General features: G+C 37.6%; 1 protein-coding gene across 5 annotated transcripts in view; it reads left to right on the forward strand.

Moving 5' to 3' along the window:
- The window catches only part of Pbx3 (PBX homeobox 3), a 224,141-nt gene that overhangs the window by 190,102 nt on the left and 12,695 nt on the right, over positions 1–21,344 (forward strand). For all 5 annotated transcript variants that reach the window (XM_042681177.1, XM_042681175.1, XM_042681178.1 and 2 more), the window contains one exon: positions 1,996–2,131. In XM_042681177.1, coding sequence (XP_042537111.1) covers positions 1,996–2,131 — 136 coding nt within the window. The remainder of the gene's footprint in view (positions 1–1,995; positions 2,132–21,344) is intronic.

Raw genomic sequence — 21,344 nt, forward strand, 5'->3', positions numbered from 1 at the left:
GTAACTGGGAGATACAAACTCACTCACTTATGTATGTGAGTTTTCTGGATTAAAGGTGTGGTAAGAATTAGAACAGACAGGTGCATATCTAAGAATAGCCATTCCTCAGCTTTAAGTTGCTAAGAATGGGAGTCCAGCATAACTAATCCTCCAATGTTTCACAAAAAAAACCAGAAACCTAGATTTTTATGAGTAGGCTGGGTTATTACTGTGTGTGTAGTCTCAACAAATTGTATCTGTGGGCCAGATAATGCTTGTATGTTTGGCAGGTTGAGTATCTATTTTAGACCTTTCTGACACTGTTACTCCTCTGTGTGTCTGCTCATTGAAGTGTATCTCTTCAGTGTACCTCCATTTTGAAGCCTTGTCTTTCTATTCAAACTACATATGGTTCCTGAAAATACAAATTGTTCTTATTCTGAAAATACTTATATTTCCTCTTTCCTTACTACCTCCTCCACCCAATTCATCATCAAATCCTATTGATTTTAGTCCCCAAGTATATCTTGAATCTTATCTTCATTCCTTAGGAAACACTGGTTTAACCTGTAGAAACACAGAAATTAGCTATTTCAGGACTGAAACTTGGGATATTTTTATGAGATGTAAATTTTTCTTGCCCCATTGGCTCTCCTTGAATGTTGCATATTTTACCTGCCATGTTAGTGACATTGTGGAAACTGTACTCACCTTTACAACTGTATGCTCTCAAAGTTGAGAACACTGTTATTATTATTTTCTACCAAGTATTAAGAAAATTATGTAATATTTTCTAGTTGTGAAATTTTCTAAAGTGTAATCTGAAAGTTGCTAATTTTCAGGTAGAAATTCCTTAAAATGTTAAATGATAATACTTAAATATAAATGAAATATTTGCTACTTTAAATGTTAATAAATCCTGGATCATCTGTCTGTCATTTCAGCAAGATCAAAAATTTCCCCCTTTACTTTTTCCTTTGTGAGGTGTTATAACTACATCTAGACAGTTGCTGAAGCAGAAAAACCTCAGAAATGGTTGTCGAGGTGGTTTAAGGAAATCTTTTTCTCTTTACTTCTGTCTTCTTCATCCACTTCACATCCAGTTCAACACACCCTACTGCTTTACTTTCCTGTTGTAACTTTAATTATTTCTTTGGCTCTCATAACCTGTTCCAGGTTACAGTTATCTTCACTTTGACCAGTGCATTTCCATAAATTGTCCTTATCCTTTTATACCCTCCTCCTACTAACTCCTCTCCACAGTCAAAATGATCTTTTAAAAACATGACAATTTAAAACCTTTAATGACTTCCTATTGCATTTGAACTAAAACCCAAAAATTCTTTTGAGGCCCACTAAACATCTATCATCTAGCCCTTCCTGTCCTTCCAGACTAATCTCATACTCTCCCCATCCTTTTCCATACTCTAGCCTCCTCAATTCTCTGTTCCAGGACCATTTCCTCGCTCTGTGCATTTTACTCTTTATCTCAGCACTTTGTCTAACCCCTACACATTTCTAGTCTTAGATGAAATCTTACTCCTCAAGGAAATCTTTCTTCACTCTATAACCTATGTTTACCTTTCTCAGTGTTACAGCTTTTCCTTCATGATACTTGATAATGGTTATGAATTGTAACTATTTTTGTGGTCCATATCTAATGTCTTTCTCATTATCTTACTACTCTTTCCCCTAGATGTCCAGTTGTCTATATAGCCTCTCTGTGTGTTTTGTATCTTTCAGTCTCTGTGGATCTTCATTGAATACCTAGAACATATTAGATCCAGAATATTTGCTGAATAAACTAAAGAATGAAATAGGCTATTCCTCATATTCTAGTACTTTTCTTAATGATGCACTATCATAAAATATGTTGGTTACTGCTTTGTAGAATGCCTAGAGCATAACAGAGAATATTAGAGTGATAAATTATAACCTAAGGATGTTTAAAAATAGAAGTCTACTTTCTATGTAATTCTAATTTGGTTGATTATAACTGTGATTTTTTTTCCATAGACGGAAAAGGCGTAACTTCAGTAAACAGGCCACAGAAATCTTGAATGAATATTTTTATTCACACCTCAGCAACCCCTACCCCAGTGAAGAAGCCAAAGAGGAGCTGGCCAAGAAATGCAGCATCACAGTGTCACAGGTGAGAAAGGACCTGCTCCTTATTCAGAGTCTCTTCATCCAATGTTGTGTCCACTTAGTCTGTTACCAAAGAAGATAGAAAGTCCAGGTATTTCTACCTTGCTATGCAAAATTTAAAAATTCAGATAATTTAAAAAAAAACATTAATTGGCTAGGAATCAAAATTCTGTCCCCTTCCTTTTCCCTAGTATAAATCTTCTATAGTCATGGCACAAATGTGCCATGGGGAGAGACAGTTTACACTTAAGTAACTCTCCAGTAATGCCATGTAGTCCTGTCTTCCCTGACTTAGATGACTGACCTACGCTTCTACTTGTAAGAAACTAATTTATTTGTTGCCGAAAGGAAATTTAATATAACTCTTGGCTGAAAGCTTGGAAGAATTTACTGAGCCCATTCTTGGTAAGTATATTTGGGTGTTTGAGTCCCAAGGATTTCTTTGCTTCCTTCCTTATTACTAATCAAACAAAAAAATTAATTCATACCAGCCAGAGTTGTTTATATTTTATTTTTAAAATTTTTTTTGTTATTGTTGGGGCTTTAACTCAGGGCTGGGTGCTGTACTTGAGCTTTTTTGCTCAAGTCTAGTGCTCTGCCACTTTGTGCCCAGTGCCACTTCAATTTTCAGGTGGTGAATTAGAGATAAGAGTATCACAGACTTTTCTGTCCACAATTCTCAGATCTCAGCCTCCTGAGTAACTAGGATTACAGGCATATGCCACAGGCACCTGGCTGAGTTGTTTATTTTTGAACTCCATTTGTAATCATTTATGGCCCTGAAGTCTGTTTACATCTTCTTCCAACAACGATATGTTTAGTTTTATTTGAATTAACTGGTATTTGTGTTGAGGATTAGATATACTTTTTAAAATATACAAATAACTGTACCTCCTTAAAATATAAGTATAGTAAGGTCTGTCCATTGGTGAAAAATTGCAACATGTACAGACTTTTTGTCATTACTTGTTGACCAATATAATGTAACAATTATTTACATAACATTTACATTGTATTAGATATCATAAGTAATCTGCAGATTGTTTAAATATACAGGAGGATTGCTGAAATACTGATGGATGAATATATATCATACTGACTTCTAAAATACAATTTTATCCAAATACACATATTTTTGTTTGTAGGTTAACAGCATTTCTTTTTTTTTGTTGTTGGTCGTGGGGCTTAACCACCAGAAACCTAGAAGTGGTGCTGTGGCTCAAAGTGGTAGAGCACTAGCCTTGGGCAAAAAGAGCTCAGGGATAGTGTTCAGGCCCTGAGTTCAAGCCCCATGACTGACCAAAAAGAAAAGAAAAAGTCAGGGATGAATATAATACTTTTGGCCTGAGTTAACACATACTGTGGCTGGGAAGGTGGCTCAGTGGTAGAATGCTTGCCTTGAATGCATGAGGCCCTGGGTTCGATTCTCAGCACCACCTAAGCAGAAAAAGCTGGAACTGGCTCTGTGGCTCTAGTGGTAGAACACTAGCCTTGAGGTGAAGAGCTGAGGGACAGTGCCCAGGCCCAGAGTTCAGGCCCCACGACTGACCAAAAACAAAAAAAACCACGTACTGTAATACTTCAGGTTTTCATTAAGTATAGTTATAAATAGGCATGGATAAGTGAATATTTTATAATTTATTAGTCTTACATTAATTTGTAACAATATAATTATAAATACATATCCTTAATATAGAATTGTATCTGCTTTCTTAAGGCTCAGTTTGGTTGAGATTCCCCTTTTACATAACAACCGGAAAACTTTAAAAAGAAGAAATTATTTTAAGTGTTATGTTCAGTAAAAACCTACTTAAATTGTCTTATATTCTTAATTATTGGAGCAAGTATGAACATGTTTTTACTTTTTAGAACAGATCTAACTTGCATTGATTATTCAAGTTACTAAGCCAAGAAGAAAACTCCATTGTTCTCCTGATTCCAATTTTGAATTTGAATGACTAACCCTACCTTCTCTGCTAGATGTTTTTAGAATGAAAAATGTTAATTCTTTATTGCTATGGTAATTGAAGTGTAAGATAAAGATAGGGTGGAGGGTTGTTTTTTTTTTTCCTTAACCTGAAATGATAGAGGTTAAAATGGATAACATTTTATGCCTTCAGCTGGGCACGTGACTCTTTCTACTCAGGAGGCTGACATCTAGATGGAGACTAAACACCAGCATGGGCAGAAAATTCAGTCAGACTTGATCTCCAAAAATAATCAACAAAAAGCTGGGCTGAAGGTGTAGCTTAAGTGGTAAAGCACCAGCCAAGTAGGCAATGGAGCAAGCCCTGAACTCAAACCTCAGTAAGACTAAAGAAAAAAAAAATTACACTTTCATTCAGCTACAGTTTTAGAGCCTTTAAAGGACTGTACAAAATCAGCTTTTATTTTTTAAAAAAATAGTCCAGTATGCATCTAATTCTTACAGATGAGAAAACTAAAGTTTAGAGAAGTAACTCAACAAGCTGTCATTTCAAGCCTAAGAATAGTAATTCTGGAGCTCTTACCCAGAAATCATTGATAAAAAGAAAGAAAATAAACTTAATTTTGTTCCTGTAAAATTTCAGTATGGCTTATCCATTCCAAAGGTCCTAGTTTATGCAACACAGGCTTGGGCTTACATCATTTTCCCCTTAAGCTACTGTTGAGACTCTAGGCTAGTTTGTAGTCTGAGGTCTCCTTACTCATTAAACGACTTATTTCAAAGCAGTGAATATTCAGTAAGCTAATTAAAATTTGTAAGTAAGATTTCCTTATTAAAAAAATCTATTAAAATAAGAAAACTGTTAAAATAATAATTAGAGTAAGGGAAAAAAAGATGGCAATCAAATTACAGTATGTTTCAGCTGTCCATAAAGGCCTTTTCAGTTACTTTGGCAGCAGTGAGAGGCAAAAGTGAATTTCTGCTGTAAGTGCAGTTAGTAAACAAATTGAAAGAAAATGGCAGCTATTTTGTTAAACTGGTTCTTTCATACCATCTTAGAAGATGGCTTAAGACCCTCTGTTTTGAAAGCTCCCATTTTGTGCCTTAGTGGAAGTTAGATGTTATTAAACTGTAGGATTAAGATGCAGTTATAAAAATGAGATTCTGTAATATGTAGTATAGATCCTGGCACCACCTACAAGATCTAATGAAAGCAGTAGCATCCTCTGATTAGTGGTGGTGGTAGTGGTGGTGTGAAGTTAGAGTGGTGGTCATTTTCTATGTGCAGTCTGACTGTGATTAACATGGTCTTTTGCTCCTGTAATGTCAGGTACTTTATTTAGAGTGGACTTTTTATTCCTTTGATGTGGTACCTGATCTAAGGATAGAGGGATGATTTCCACATTTGATTGTGTTTTTTGAGTTTTCCTGTTCCCAGAGGGAATCTTCAGTGCAGCCTCAGCTTTTGCCTCCTTTTGCCTAGTCTGCCCATCCAAGAATATTCCCATCAGTCTCTCCACAAGTCTGACTCTCATCACTGCATGTCACCTTTCCATTGCCTTGCCTCTGAGAGGCTTGTCAGGCCAGTAGGCTAATCTATAAGTCAGAGTCCCAGCAGAAAACAGATGGCACACTCAAATTAGAATAACTTGAGAAGAGTTTAATAAAGTGAGTATTTTCAAAACTGTAGGTCAAGTATAGTGATACCATAAGGATAATGTTGGCATGGGTTCTATTACTACCCCTTGGCCCCAAGAGATATAGGAAGGATTATCTCCAAGACTGAGATCATATGTGGAAAATCCAATAATGAGGCTAAGGAAAGACCATTATAGAAAGGGAGTCAGGGGAGAAAATACTCAGCCCTCACTTTGCTTCCTTTCTCTTGCTTCCATCAAGCAAGCCTGAGGCACTCAGCCTCCTGGGCCCACTGCAGGGTAGAAAGCAGAGAGAGCAGTGAGCAGAAGAGAGTGTAGCCCAAAGGCAAATACTCCAGATCAGGTTCTTCCCTCAAGCCTCTTCGTTTCCCACTGAGTTGATTCTGAACTGTTCCCATTGGAGTCTTCTTCAGAGATGTTCTTAAACTTTTTTTTTTAAATTAATTGTTACTATAAAGATGATGTACAGAGGGCTTATAGTTACATAAATCAGGTCAAGAGTACATTTTTTTTGGACAATGTTACCTCTTCCCTGGCTTTCTCCCAGTTTTCCCCTCCTATCCCTACCCATAAGTTGTATAGTTCATTTTCAACAGTGTCCAGTGAGTACTTTGCTGCATTTGTTTACCCTTTGTCCCTCTATTTCTATTCCTCCCCGTATACTCCCAAAGACATAAAAGTGAACAAAGAGGACAAAAAGAAAAGAAAACAAAGACAGCAAAAAAAGAAAAACTTGTTTGCATTTCCTGGAGTTCATTTCTATATTATTTTGTATGATCCCATGCACATAGGCATTGTGCCTTTCTGTTCCTCTCCTAAAAGTATCCTCTTTTATCCTGTTCTATGGACCATTATTCTGTCCTGACTCTTCTGTTTGCTCTGTGGAGAGTAAATTATTTTTCTAAAATGAATAATGGTTTGTTTTTATGTTTGGTTTTGGTTTTGGTTTTTTTTTGTCACTCATGGGGCTTAAACTCTGGGCCTGGGCACTGTCCAGCTCTTCAGCTCAAAGCTAGTACTCTACCACTTGAGCCACAGTGCCACTTCCAGGTTTTCTGGTGGTTTATTGGAGATAAGAGTTTCCCAGACTTTCCTGCCCTGCTGGCTTTGAACTTCAATCCCCAGATCTCAGCCTCCTGAGTAGCTAGGATTATAGGCGTGGGCCACTGGTGCCTGTGAATATGGGTTTTGAGAATAGAAACAATAGCAAAATAGTAAATTAGTTTATTCCAGCCAAAGATGTTCATCAGGATTTGAGACTATTTCAACATTTTAACAGGTACTGAGTGCTTACTACATAAGGAGCACTGTAAAGGAAAAGTGAACAAGATTGTGTTCAACTTGAGAAATGTCAGATTTCTTGGGGGAGATATAGCCATGTTATTACAGAAAACATAGGTAGTTAAGAGAATGTCCAGATGCACAGGGGTGCCATATACAGCATATAGTTCAAAGAGGGGCTCACTTCCTGTCCATAGGATCATGAAGGTTCTCTAGGGTAATGGCATATATCGAGCCTGAAAAAGGATGAATAAAACTTCCACAGGAAGAAGCTGGGGAGGAAGGGATCAAAGGATGCAAGCAGGCCTGAGCCTGCTCTATATTCTAAGAGTTAAGGTATGACCTAAGAGTTAAAATAGCAGATTCTGAAGTCTCAGACCATAACAGACACAAATGTCATTACTCATTTTATTATCTCTGTGGTCTTGGGTGAGTAATTTCACCTCACTCTGCCTCTTTTTTTTTTTTATTGTGAAAATACCGTACAGAGGGGATATAATTACATGGGCAAGATAATGAGTACATTTCTTATCAAGCATTGTTGCTTCCTCCTTTGTTTCCCCTTCCCGTCCCTTCCCATACCCCCCTCCTTTTTTTTTTATATGGATAAAAAATAGGCATGTTCTTCAGGAGGGAGTGACACTGTTCAAAAAGAAATGTACTCATTACCTGACTTATGTAGCTGTAAACCTTCTGTATATCACCTTACCAATACAATTTTTAAAAAATAAATATTAAGAAAATAGCATGTTCTTCATAGGATCATGGACGTTGCCATGAGGTAGGACATATATAGTATCTAGGAGAGTGTTTATCACTGAGAAACACTGGTAATAAGTAATTATCCTATTTTCTTGATTGGGGTTCTCTATCTTTCCCCTCCGACATCTAAACATCTTACTAATTTCTATTTCTTCAAAGTTCACTTCTAATGTCACTTCTTCAAGTATTCCATGAAGTATTCCAAAGTATTCCATGAAGCCTAGTTCATATCCATTATGTAGTCTCATAGTTTCTTTTCCTTAATAGCACTGACCCCAATTGTAATTCTAACAAATGAACTGTTGAATGCTGAACTGCTGTTTATTTGGTATTATGTTGTTTTTTTTTGTTTTTTTTGTTTTTTTAGGAGTGTAACTGATACTGAGATTTAAACTCAGGGTCTTGGGCTTGCTAAGCAGTGGCTGTACCACTTGAGCCACACTCCCTAGCCCTTTCACCTTTAGTTTGTTTGTTTTTTTCTAGTAGGGCTTGGGCTAGTCTAGACTTTAATCCTTTTATTTATGCTTCCCAAGTAGCTAGGATGACAGGCCTGCACCATTATGCCTGGATTCTATTGTCTGAGATAGTGGCTCATGAACTTTTTGACTAGGATAGCCTTGAATCATTATCCTCCTGACCTCTGCCTCCTGAGTAGCTAAGATTGCATGCATGAACTACCATGGCTGTTTCTCAACAGTATGTTCTTTTTGTTTTCAGTAATTTTTTATTAGTAATTTTTATTAATAATTCAAGGGGATTTCATTGTGCTAATTTCATAAATACATACAGTGTACTTTGAACAAGCTCATCACCTCTATTATGCTTTGTTTAACCCCTTCCCCTTTCTCAGTGTTTGATGGGTTTCATTATGTTCTCATACACACACACATATACACACACAACCCTTTCTCAGTGTTTGATGGGTTTCATTATGTTCTCATACACACACACACACACACGTGTGCACGCGCGCACGTGTGTGTGTGTGTGTGTGTGTGTGTGTACTTTGATCCTCCTCATGATCACCTGTGCCTATTTCTTTTTCCCTTTCTTTCCTCTTCCCTAGTCCTTATTACTCATATCCCATTGTCATCATCATCATTATCATCATCATCATCATCATTATCATCATCATCATCATCATCATTTTAGGTCTATACTCAACATATGAATAAAAACATTCAACATTTGATTTTATCAGCTTGGTTTATTTCACTCAACATAATGACCACCATTTTCTATCCATTTTCCTATAAATGAGATGATTCCATTTTTCTTTTTTTTTTTTTTTTTTTTAAATTTTATTTTATTTTATTTGAGAACATACTGTACAGAGGGGTTACAATTACATGGGCAGGATAATGCATACATTTCTTACCAAGCATTGCAGCCTCCTCCTTTGTTTACCCTTCACCTCCCTTCCCAGCCTCCCCCCTCCCTCCCACCCAATCATACCCCCCCACCCCCCCCCCCACCGACATTGTAAAGCTGGTTTTGACATGACATTTTGTACTTCTCATTGTTGCAACAGGTCCACCTGAATCCTTAAACGACTTGTTTGTCCCCATCTCCTCCACATGTTATACTGACATCAAATATAGTGAAAGCGGGGGTTACACTGTGGGGGAGGGACATACAAAGCAACAAAGAAATAATCTTATAAATGCGTTAGAAATACATGCATGAAAGAAACAAAAACATTAAAATACATATTTGAGGTTTCGTTTTCCTAACATCACATTATCTGACTTTTTCCGCTTGACTCATACCTATACTAGATATTGCAAATAAGGGAAACCATGGGACCTATGTTTCTTTGGGCCTGGCTTACTTCACTTAATATAATTTTTTCCAAGCCTTTCCATTTCCTAACAAATGGGGAAATGTCATTCTTTCTGATGGAGGCATAGAATTCCATTGTGTATATATACCACATCTTCTTGATCCATTCATCTACTGAGGGGCATCTGGGTTGGTTCCATGTCTTAGTTATGGTAAATAATGCTGCAATAAACATAGTTGTGCTGGTAGCTTTAGTGTGGCCTTGTTTGTGATCATTTGGGTAAATGCCCAAAAGTGGGATTGCTGGGTCATTGGGGAGCTCTATGTGGAGTCTTTTGAGGAACCTCCATACTGCTTTCCAAAGTGGTTGAACAAGTTTACATTCCCACCAACAATGAAGTAAGGTTCCTTTCTGTCCACATCCCCTCCAGCATCTGTTGTTGTTAGAGTTCTTGATTTTTGCTGTTCTAACTGGAGTGAGGTGATATCTCAATGTTGTTTTGATTTGCATTTCTTTTATGGCTAGGGATGTTGAACATTTCTTCATGTCTATTGGCTATCCTTCTTTCTTCTTCAGAGAAGCTTCTCTTTAAGTCTTTCGCCCACTTACTTATTGGGCAGTTGTTTCTTTGAGGATTTGTTGTTGGGTGGTTTAATTTTTTGAGTTCCAAGTATATTTTAGATATGAGACCCTTGTCCGTTGTATGGCTAGTAAAGATCTTCTCCCAGTCCGTGGGCTTTCTATTGATCTTGCTAGCTATGTCATTTGCCCTGCAGAAGCTCTGCAACCTTATACAATCCCATTTGTCCAGCCTTTCTTTGATTTGTTGTGTTTCCGGGTCTCTATTCAGAAAATTTCGGCCTGAGCCAAGGAGACCCAGGGTTTCTCCTATTCCATCCTGTAATGTTTTCAGAGTGTCTGCTTTGAGTTCAAGGTCTTTGATCCATTTGGAGTTGATTCTGGTGCAGGGTGATATATAAGGATCTAGCTTTAGTTTTCTACATGTAGTTAACCAGTTTTGCCAGCACCATTTACTGAAGAGGCTGTCTGTCTTCCATTCTATTGTTTTAGCTCCCTTATCGAAGATTAGATGGCTATAGGTCTGTAGGTTCATTTCTGGGTTTTCAATTCTATTCCATTGGTCCTGAGGTCTGTTCTTATGCCAATACCAAGCTGTTTTGATTACTATGGCTTTATAGTAGAGTTTGAAATTTGGTATTGATATTCCTCCAGCCGTGTTCTTTCCGTTGAGGAGCGTTTTTGCTATTCGGGGTCTTTTATTGTTCCATATGAATTTTTGGATTGCCTCTTCTATTTCCTTGAAGAATGAGGGTGGAATTTTGATAGGTATTGCGTTGAATTTGTAGATAGCCTTGGGAAGTATTGCCATTTTCACGATGTTAATCTTTCCAATCCAGGAGCATGGGAGGTTTTGCCATTTTTTAAGTTCTGTGTTGATTTCCTTTTTCAAGATTTTAAAGTTTTCATCATAGAGGTCCTTCACTTCTTTAGTTAAGTTAATTCCTAGGTATTTTATTTTTTGTGGGGCTATTACAAATGGAGTTGCTTTCAGCCACACTTTTCTCATTGTTGGCATACAGAAAAGCCGATTCCATTTTTCTTTATGGCTGAATAAGTTACTTGATATATGTATATGTATTATTACATTTCCTTCATTTATCAGTTTAGCTAATGAAAATAATGGTGTGATAAACATAGATATCAGATGTCTCTCATATATTGACTTATACTCCTTCAAATGTATGCCCTAGAGTAGCATGATGGAATCTTTTTTTAGAATTTTATTTTATTGTAAAGATGCTATACAGAGAGGTTACAATTACATGAGTAAGGTAATGAGTACATTTCTTGTTGAACATTGTTACCCCCTCCCTTGCATGGTAGAATCTTAAGGTAGGTCTGGCTTTTAGTTTTGTGAAGAGCCTCTGTACTGATTTCCTTCCTTCCTTCCTTCCTTCCTTCCTTCCTTCCTTCCTTCCTTCCTTCCTTCCTTCCTTTCTTCCTTTCTTTTGTCATGGGGCTTGAACTCTGGGCCTAGGCACTGTCCTGAGCTCTTCAGCTCAGGGCAAGTGCTCTACTACTTGGGCCACAGCACCACTTCCAGTTTTCTGGTGGTTAATTGGAGGTAATAGTCTCACAGACTTTCCTGCACAGGCTGGCTTTGAACCACAATCCTCAGATCTCAGCTTCCTGAGTAGCTAGGATTACAGGCATGAGCCACCAGCGCCTGGCTTTTATGGCATTTTTTTTTTTTAGTGTGTCAAGAGTTTATTGGTAGTAGACCATAACAGAAACTAGATTTGCTTTAAAATAGCTCAATTATTCTCCCTTTCCCTCCTCTTCTCCATCCCTCTACTCTTCCTTTCCCTCCCTCCCTCCCTCCTCCATCATCTCATCTCCCTTACCCTTCTTTCTCTTCCTTTCCCTCTAGCTGTTCCATTTCTTCATCTTCTTTTTTCTCCTCTGAACTTAAGGCCTTGTAAACGTTACCACTACAACTCTAGCCCCAGAATACCTTAGTTTTCTAAATTGAATTGCTGTTATTTGTGGGTTCCTAGACAAAAAAATAGTGTATGATTGCTCTTATGGAAAAAGATAGCATCATCCTAGATTTCTAGTTATTTTTATGAACAAAGCAAATGTAGTATTGGGCACCTAATCAGGAAAAAAAAAAGAGACACTCAAGAAGACCTGATAGCACATACAGAAACAACAGTCATTAGAAATAAACCCTCAAATTTTTTTTCAGAAGTGTAAGAATCTGCTAGGCACCAGTTGCTCATACCTACAATCCTAGCTACACAGGAGGTTGAGATCTAAAGATCACAGTTTGAAGCCAGCTGAGGTAGAAAAGTCTATGAGACTCTTATCTCTGATTAAACACCACAAAAGTTAGAAATGGAGCTGTATCTCAAGTGGTAGAGTACTAGCCATGAGCAAAAAGGCATTGGGACAGCACCCAGGCCCTGAGCTCAAGCCCCAGAAGCAGGTTAAAAAAAAATAATAAAAAATCTGATATAGGCTCTAAGTAACTATAGTTAACATATCCAGTGTGGGGAAAGGTCAACAAGGAGGGTTTTATCAAAAAGTTAGAATTCATTTTGAAAAAAAAAATCAAATGAGAAGTTTGGATTCAATACAATAATCAAAATAAAAAACCCAGAGCTGGGGGCTGGCAAGGCGGCTCAGTGATAGCGTGCTTGCCTTGCATGCATGAGGCCCTAGGTTTGATTCCTTAGTACCCATAATTAGAAAAAGCTGTAAGTGGCTCTGTAACTCAAGTGGTAGAACACTAACCTTGAGCTGAAGAACTGAGGGACAGTGCCCAGGCCCAGAGTTCCAGCCCCAGGACCGACAAAAAAAAAAAAAAAAAATCCTAGAGCTGGGTTTCAGAAGCTCACACCCATAATCCTAACTACTCAGGAGACTTAAGATCTGAGGATGATTATTCAAAGCCAGCTTGTGCAGGAAAGTCCATGAGACTCTATCTCCAATTAACTACTAAAAAGTCAGAAGTAGAGCTGTGGCTCAAGTGGTAGAGTACCAGCCTTGAGCAAAAAAGCTAAATGCCTGTGTTCAAGCCCCAGTACCAGCATAAAAAACAAAACATTAAAACCCAGTGAATGATCTTAAAAGCTGATTAAATATAGATGAAGAGAAAATTAATGAACTGGAAGGTAAGTTCATAAGAAAAGAAAATAATTATAATGAAATTAGAGAATCAATAGAATATTTTAAAATGCAAGAGTAGAGGTAAATAATATTAATGATGTCTTATTTTGTTTACAACATGTATAGATTTAAAATATACAGTGATAGCTGGGTGCTGGTGGCTCACGCCTGTAATCCTAGCTACTCAAGAGACTAAGATCTGAGGATCAAAGTTCAAATCCATCTCGGGCAGGAAAGTCTCTGAGACTCTTATCTCCAAGTGGCTCAAGTGGTAGAGTGCTAGTCTTGAGCTGAAGAGCTCAGGGGCAGTGCCCAGGCCCAGAGTTCAAGCTGCACGACTGATAAAAATAAAAATAAAATAAATAAAATATATAGTGGTAATGCCTTATAAGTTATGAGGGGAAGGAAAGAAGGGAATAATGCTAATTAATATTAAACTTTAGTAGGCAGGCATGTGTAATCTTTAGAGATGTCACTAGTCACTTAAAGAATACTAGAAGACTAGAATACTAGAAGACTATATAACCTCCAAACTAATAACGAAACACTCTTAAGTTATAGAAAATAGTAAATAGGATATAAAAATGCAAACTAAGACATGTAAAACACAAAGAATATGAATTTGGAAAATATAGCATATAAACAATGACCAAAGAGTAACATTATAAAACATTGTAAAAATAAGTACATTATCAAAAACAGAAAGTTATATGTATATATTTAATAAGTTAATAAGAGTGATGCAACCTAATGATGATAAAGCAATCCCACCTTTGTAATAACACAAGCTAATAACGACCTCAAAAAACAAAACAAAAACCAGTTCCAAAGAAAAACTGACATCCAAAAATCACTACAGGAAAATTTCATACTTCCCTACTACTGAACAAGTAGACATACACATAATTTAGAAGGGACATAAGCTAGTGCTTCTCAAACTTTAGCATAGAATGACTGGAGATGTATTAGAATACAGCTTTCTGGGCTCCATTCTTAGAGGCTGTGATTCAAAGGGTCTGCAATGGGCCTGACAGTTTATAGTTTCCACATGAATATTGATGCTGAAGATTCTGAAACCACATTTTAAGTAGCACAGATAAAGAAGATTTGAACACCACAATTAGGAAACTTGACCTAATGGATATAAAACACTGCATCCAACAAATGCAGATTACACTTTCTTTTTAAGTAGTTGTAGGACATTTTGAAAGATAAGTATATTCTGGTTCAATATAGCACCTCTTAAATTTTAAGTAATTTGAAATGTAGAATATGTTTTCATACTAAAGTAGAATGAAACTAGAACTCAGTATATTTAATAAACCTGAGTTAATGAGGAAACTACAATGAATACTGGAGAATATTTTAATGGAAGTATAATTAAATTATATCAAAAACTCATGGAATACAGCTAACATCATGCTTAGAAAAATGTGTATAGCTTTTTATAGCCATTAAGAAGAATGAGATTATGTTACTTGCTTGAAAATGTATGGAACTGAAGAGCATTGTGTTATCAAATAGCCAGTTGTGTGAAAACAAATATCTCATATTTTCTCTCATTTGTGAAAGTTTGGGGGGTGGCAAATGAGGTCATGAAATTGAGGAGAGACAATTAGGAAGGAGGAAGGGGGGGAATAATTGTGGAGGTGGGAAGGAAGGGATGGTAGGGGGAAAACAAAGGAGGAGGCAACAATGCTCAATAGGAATTGTACTCATTACCTTACTCATGTAACTGTAACCCCTCTGTATAGTATTTTTACAATTAAACAAAAGTACCAAAAAAGAAAGAAGGAAGGGAAGAGGCAAAGGGAGAAAGAGGTGAAAGAAAAATAGCAGGATGAATATTATCAAAGTATATTGTATGTATCTATGGAAATGTCGTAATAAAGCTTTTTTGTTGTTGTTGATGATGATGATGGGTTTGAACTCAGGACCTGAGAGCTGTCCCTTTGCTTTTTTGCCCAAGACTAGAACTTTACCACTCTGAGCCATAGCGCCACTTCCAGTTTTCTGGTGATTCTTTGAAAATAAGTCTCACAGATTTCCCTGCTCAGTCTGGCTTCAAACCAAGATCCTCAGATCTCAGCCTCCTGAGTAGCTTGTATTACAGATGTAAGCCACCAGCATCTGGTATGAAACATATTAATATATAATTAATATACAGAAATACAGAATTTTAGATGAAATACATAGTGTGTAAAATGTGTATGATATGGGCATATGTATGTGTGTGTGTGTATATATATATATATATATATATATATATATATATATATATATAATACGTATTTACATACACAGAAGGCTGGAAATCACAGTGATAAGGTTCCATTTCTAGATATTAAGGGACCATAAATTAAATTTTTTAAATGCAAGAAAGGACATAGTGAAAAGAAGTGTAGAACACTAACAAAATTGAAAAAACAACCAGTAGAATGCAACAAAACCAAAAGCTCATTTTCTTGTCTTCATTACATCTTAGAACGTTAATTCTGTCCTTAAAGGCAACCAACAAGGTCTTGTACTTAGTTTTTCTAAAATATTTCTTTGTATACTTGATTTTTTCAAGTGTTTATAGTGAGCCATACCATATTATATGGACTACTCTTTAAACAATATTTAGCTTATCCTGGAATAAATCCAAAGGAGACAGTGAAATAGATCAGCATGTGTTCTGGAATCAGCACCATGGCTCAAGTACTTATTCCGTCATTTACTGGGTACATGTCTTTGAGCAATCATCTCAATTCTTGATTCCTCAGTTTTCCCATCTACAAAATAGGGAAAATAAGAAAACTTGCCACAGAGATTATTAGGAGTACTTAATAAGCTGTATGAAGAGTGCTTAGAATAGAGCTTGTAACTTAAGAAGCCCTTGGTAAACATCTCATGTGTTGCTATCACATAAAAGTGGCAGAATGAGAGTGAGACTAGATTTGAGAGGTTGAAGGTAATAGAAAGAGAGACTCCTTTGGGGAAGCATAGCACCTGCTCATTAAATGTGTGTCAAATGAATGATCTGGCCAGAGGTGAGTCAGAAAGTAGAATCCTTGGCAAACCCAACCAGATTGGTGATTTAGCTCAGAGTCCCCAGAAATAAAAGAAGGTGACAAGACTAATTGGTTTCCTACTGGGGCCTTGGCAGGTGACTGAGTAGAGGACAAAGGAGAGAGATTCTAGAGTAATAGTTTTTCATGTTCTTCCTTCTGAGGTATACAAAGTTATGGAGTTAAACCATTACCTTGCAGGTGCACCAAAATTCAGTTTTGTTATTTGTGATGCAGATAGGCAGTGGAAATTTTTTTTTCTTTCTTGTGTCACTCCGGAGGAGCATGCATTCTGCATAGGAAGGTGCAGAAAAATCACTCAGATCCTGCTCCACCACCAGAGAGCAGTAGTGTGATCTTGGCAAATTATTGAATTTGAATTTCCATTTTTTTTAATTTATAAAATAATACTGACAGTTTGTTTAGGGAGGTTAGTGGTTGTTGAGAATATATTTGTAGAATGCCTGACTCAGTGTAGCAAATCACAAGAGTTCAATAAACGTTAGTTTATTATCCATTTAACCAGCATTTCCTTGCTTAGGTATAGAGAATCTTCTTGTAACAGTGTTAAAGGTTAAGGGAACTGGAGAGAGGTGGGTAGAGATTCTGACTCCAGCAAAGCACAGTGCTAGCCCCTAAGGTTTCACAGGGTCCATGAAATAAGAGCCAGGGAGGAGGGCAACACATCTGTTCTCAGAGATCTACCCTTCGTATATTTCTTACTCTAAAATGAGTTGATTCATTTCTGTGAGAAGGACTTACATATATTTGCATTTCCCTTTTGAGGGCAAGTATTTCCATTTTAAATAAAATAAATAAGAGGCTAAGTGTGCATGTATGAGACCCTGGATTTGATCTCCAGCACTCTAAGACATAATAAAAGTCAGAGACTTAGTGGATTTTTTTAAAAAGAAAAGGAAAGTTTGCTATGTGTGTCTGGTAAAGTAGTGTTTGAATAACTGAGGATTTTTCTTCAATGAAAAATTCAACTGTAGGACTTCTTTTTATATATAGGCCCCTGAATACATTTTGGCTGTTTTTATTTACAAGCATTAGATTTACACAAAACTTTTCAGAACAAAAATGTGGCCCATTCTTACTTAGAGTGTCATTGAGTTTAAATTCAGGGTGCTGGTACCCTTGTCTCCAGGGGGAGAATTAGCTGCACAGTGGTGATATCCATGTTGTGTGGGGGGTGGAGAGGGGTGGGAATCTTTCCTGCTAGAGAAGCTTTCCTAGAGCTGGGAAGGAAAACTCTTGAGTTGTATACCTAACCTAGTTTTGCTTTTACAAGCGAGAGAAATAATCTTAAAGGAAAAGGAAATCTTTAACTGGAAAGGCCATCTGTGGTCATTTAGAAGCAGCCCTCAGTATGTGTTCTAGGGAGATGAGCAGTGTCGTCTGTTGTGTGTGTGCTGTGGCTGCAAAGCTGACGTTTTATATACTCTGGCAGATGAGCCTCTTCGTGAATGTCATGAGCAGTTATCAGTCCATCACGCATGGAGTAGAAAGGGCAAAGCCAAACTGTAAGGATGTCAGCACATTATGGCAATAAAATTTTTCACAGCCTCAAATAAAAAAAATACTGTACTTGACAAGTGAATCGGTTTTAAATTATTTCAAATACTACCAAATGGAATTTTGATTTCTTCAGTTCTCCCATTAGATGTAGACTGTGCCCCCCAAAAGTTGGTTTATAAGCAAGTCATTGTAAATTTGGAACTTACTTTCTTTTTTAAAAAATAGTTTGGCTTCTTGGGCTTGCCCATATTTTAAACATAAAGGAGGTGAAGGATTTGGCACTGAAAAAAATTTCATGTTCAAAACAGTGCCATGGGAGTAGGCATCATAGTCTAGGAAAGAAGAAGTCTGGGTAGCAGGACTTGTCTAGAGAGTTGGGTGGGTGGGAACTTGAAGAGCTGGAATTCACACACATGCCCATTTATCTATCCTTGGGTCTTGGAGAATGTTCCACACACCTTGTGGTTGTCCATCCTGTTGCCCTTACCAGTAGTTCTATTGAGTCTTAGGGGGATGAGTAGACTAAGGATAGCATTTAGGGTAACTCTGAACAATTCTGGCTTCCATGCAGCATTTAAAATTTGTCAACATGAGTCTGGATGCTGGTGTCTCACACCTGTAACCCTACCTACTCAGGAAGCTGAGATATGAGAATTGCAGGAAAATATATGAGACTCACCTCCAGGTAGTTACCAAAAAGGTGGAAATGGAGCTATGGCTCAAATGGTAGAGCACTAACCTTGAGCAAAGAGTGCCTAGGGCTTGAACTCAGGACCAGCATACACACACACACACACACACACACACACACACACACACACACACACACACACACACACACACACACACACACACACACACACACTGATCCACATGATGAGGATGGAAACACATTGATTAGGGAGAATCTATTTGATAGATAGAGATATAATTGTTTACCACGTAGATATCTGTCATGTTCCATTTTACACGACTTAGCATTTCAGCATTTTATAATCTGTTACATTTAATTAGGCACAGTACATAAAGTATGCATTACAAGTAAACATGGGAAAACACAACGGCAAATTTTTCTAAGATTTGTGCCTCATAAATTTTCAGTTTGCTAATTTCGATAATGATGTTTTCATGTCAGCTGTTTCCTCTCCAAACAAGAGCAGAGTCTCTCTCCCTGATGCAGGAATCAGCACTGAGGATGTGTAGGAAGTTTTACCTTTCTGCCTTCTCAAGATTAAGTCTTTGAATAATCGTTTTATTTAGTGTTACTATTAACACGATAAATGAATGTGATAGAGATATATGATACAATTAACTAATTAATAAATTGGCTTTTGGTGACTGCAGAGACATTGTAGATGGTTTAGCTCTTAATTTTGAGCATGGAATTTTTCTTAAATGCAAAGCTATTTGGAAAATTTTTAATGGCTTGGGGTTTACAGAATGTCTAAACTTTAATTATTTTCCTAAGTCTCAGACTTGCTAACCACTTGAGCCACAGCTTCACTTCTGGCTTTTTTAGTAGTTTGTTGAAGATAAGAATCTCACAGACTGGAAGTTGTGCTGTGGCTCAAGCGGTAGAGCGCTCGCCTTGAGCTGAAGAGCACAGGCATAGCACCCAAGCCCAGAGTTCAAGTCCCATGACCAACAACAACAAAAAAGAATCTCACAGACTTTCCTGCCCAGGCTGGCTTCAAAACTGAGATCTCAGCCTCCTGAGTAGATAGGATTGCAGGCAGGAGTCACTAGCACCTAGCTACTCCCCCTGTTATATGAAAAGAAAATATATCATTTTCCCTCTTAGCAATATAGTCCGTTACTGAGAGTCTCATGTGAGCCACTGGCACCCAGCTCTTTAACATGATCTTTAATCCTATTATATAGGTGCCATAAATTTTATCTTTTATTAAAAAATAAATATTCCTAAATAATTCCTCAGTAAGTTCTTAGTGATGATGTTGGCAAAGGATACATACATATTTGCTGGAGTACTGTGCAAAATAACAAGTATATATCCCCTTTGGTTTATTTCTTGAATCAGAATGTTTTTGATATCCTGGAGTTATCTACTTTGTAAAAAGTCATTGGTTCACATGAAAGTGGTTGTCCAAGTGAGCTCTGAAGATGGTCTTCCAAGGCACAAGATGTCTTCCCAAGGTCTGTCCAAGGGGTTTTCACCCTCTGCTCAGTCAGGCAGGCCCCTTAGGACAGTAGTCTCTCAAGGATGGTGGTACTCTGCACAGCAGCTGAAGATTCTCCTCAGGGACTTGGCTTTCCATGTATGTATACTCCTTCTTAAAACCTGTTCCTTAGGAGGTCATTGTGCAACAAGCATCATGTCACTTGTCTTTTCCCTCCTCCCCCCTCATACCTGCCTCTTACACATTTTATGAAAGAAGGCATATTTCCACTTGATTCTCTCAAATTCACTGCCCAAAGGATGAGACCCTCTTGATTTTTTTTTTTTTTTTTTTGGGTCCAGTCATGGGGCCTGAACTCTGGGCTGGGCGCTGTCCCTCAGCTCTTCAGCTCAAGGCTAGCGCTCTACCACTTGAGCCACAGCGCCACTTCTGGCTTTTTTCTTTTTGCTTGTGTGGTGCTGAGGAATCGAACCCAGGGCCTCAGACATGCAAGGCAAGCGCTCTACCACTGAGCCACCTTCCCAGCCCACCCTCTTGATTTTTATTCTTCAAACAGCTGTGTATTCCTTTGGCCAATTTTAGACTAATTGTAATCCGATAGCTTAATCCAGAATGAAATATTGAACACATGTATAGTTTTATAATTACAGGAAATAAAAAACTATTTAAAAATTCAATTTCTACGTAGTTTTTAAAACATAAAAGTATTATATTAGGATAATATGAAAGAGAAATGAAATGGAAACACTTTCAAGAACCAAAAAAGAACATAAAATTCTAGACTAATCTAGAATTGCTATGCTATTTGTGTTTGCTTGGTTACAAACAGTTTTATTTTGAAATGTCAACATTTATGACATACTGAATAACATTATTTACAGCTCTAAGACTTATAATGAAAAATTGTAAATTCCAACTTTCAAAATGTACAAGGGAAAAACGTGTGAGGGGTAATGATTCTTCAAAATTACTTGAAGGAAGTAGAGCTATGGCTCAAAGTAGTAGAGTGCTAGCCTTGAGCAAAAGAGCTTAGGGACAATGCCCAGGCCCCAAGTTCAAGCCTCATGACTGACCCCAAAAAAAATTACTTGGAGAATTCTAAGTGAGCAGCAGCCCTCTCAACACCCCCAGCATTGGATAGGCACCTGGCCCCAGCAGCCTTAGCAGAACCCATTCTTCACTGCACCTCCAGGACTCTCTGGTTCAATTCTAGCTGTTCTCTTCACCTAATGAATCTAGGGGCAGAGGAAGGTGGAGATGTGCCAAGTGCCCGACCAGCTTCTAAGCAGGTTTTCCCTTGCTCTCTGGCTCTCCCTTTCTTCTGCACTATAGCCTGCTGACCTTGAGCTCTAACTCATCCTTTCCCTCTCTAGCTGTTCCTTCATTCCCAGTAGAAGTATTGCT

Source organism: Dipodomys spectabilis, unplaced genomic scaffold, assembly GCF_019054845.1.
Source record: "Dipodomys spectabilis isolate Male_0828 unplaced genomic scaffold, ASM1905484v1 ptg000067l, whole genome shotgun sequence".
NCBI classification, from domain to species: Eukaryota; Metazoa; Chordata; class Mammalia; order Rodentia; family Heteromyidae; genus Dipodomys; species Dipodomys spectabilis.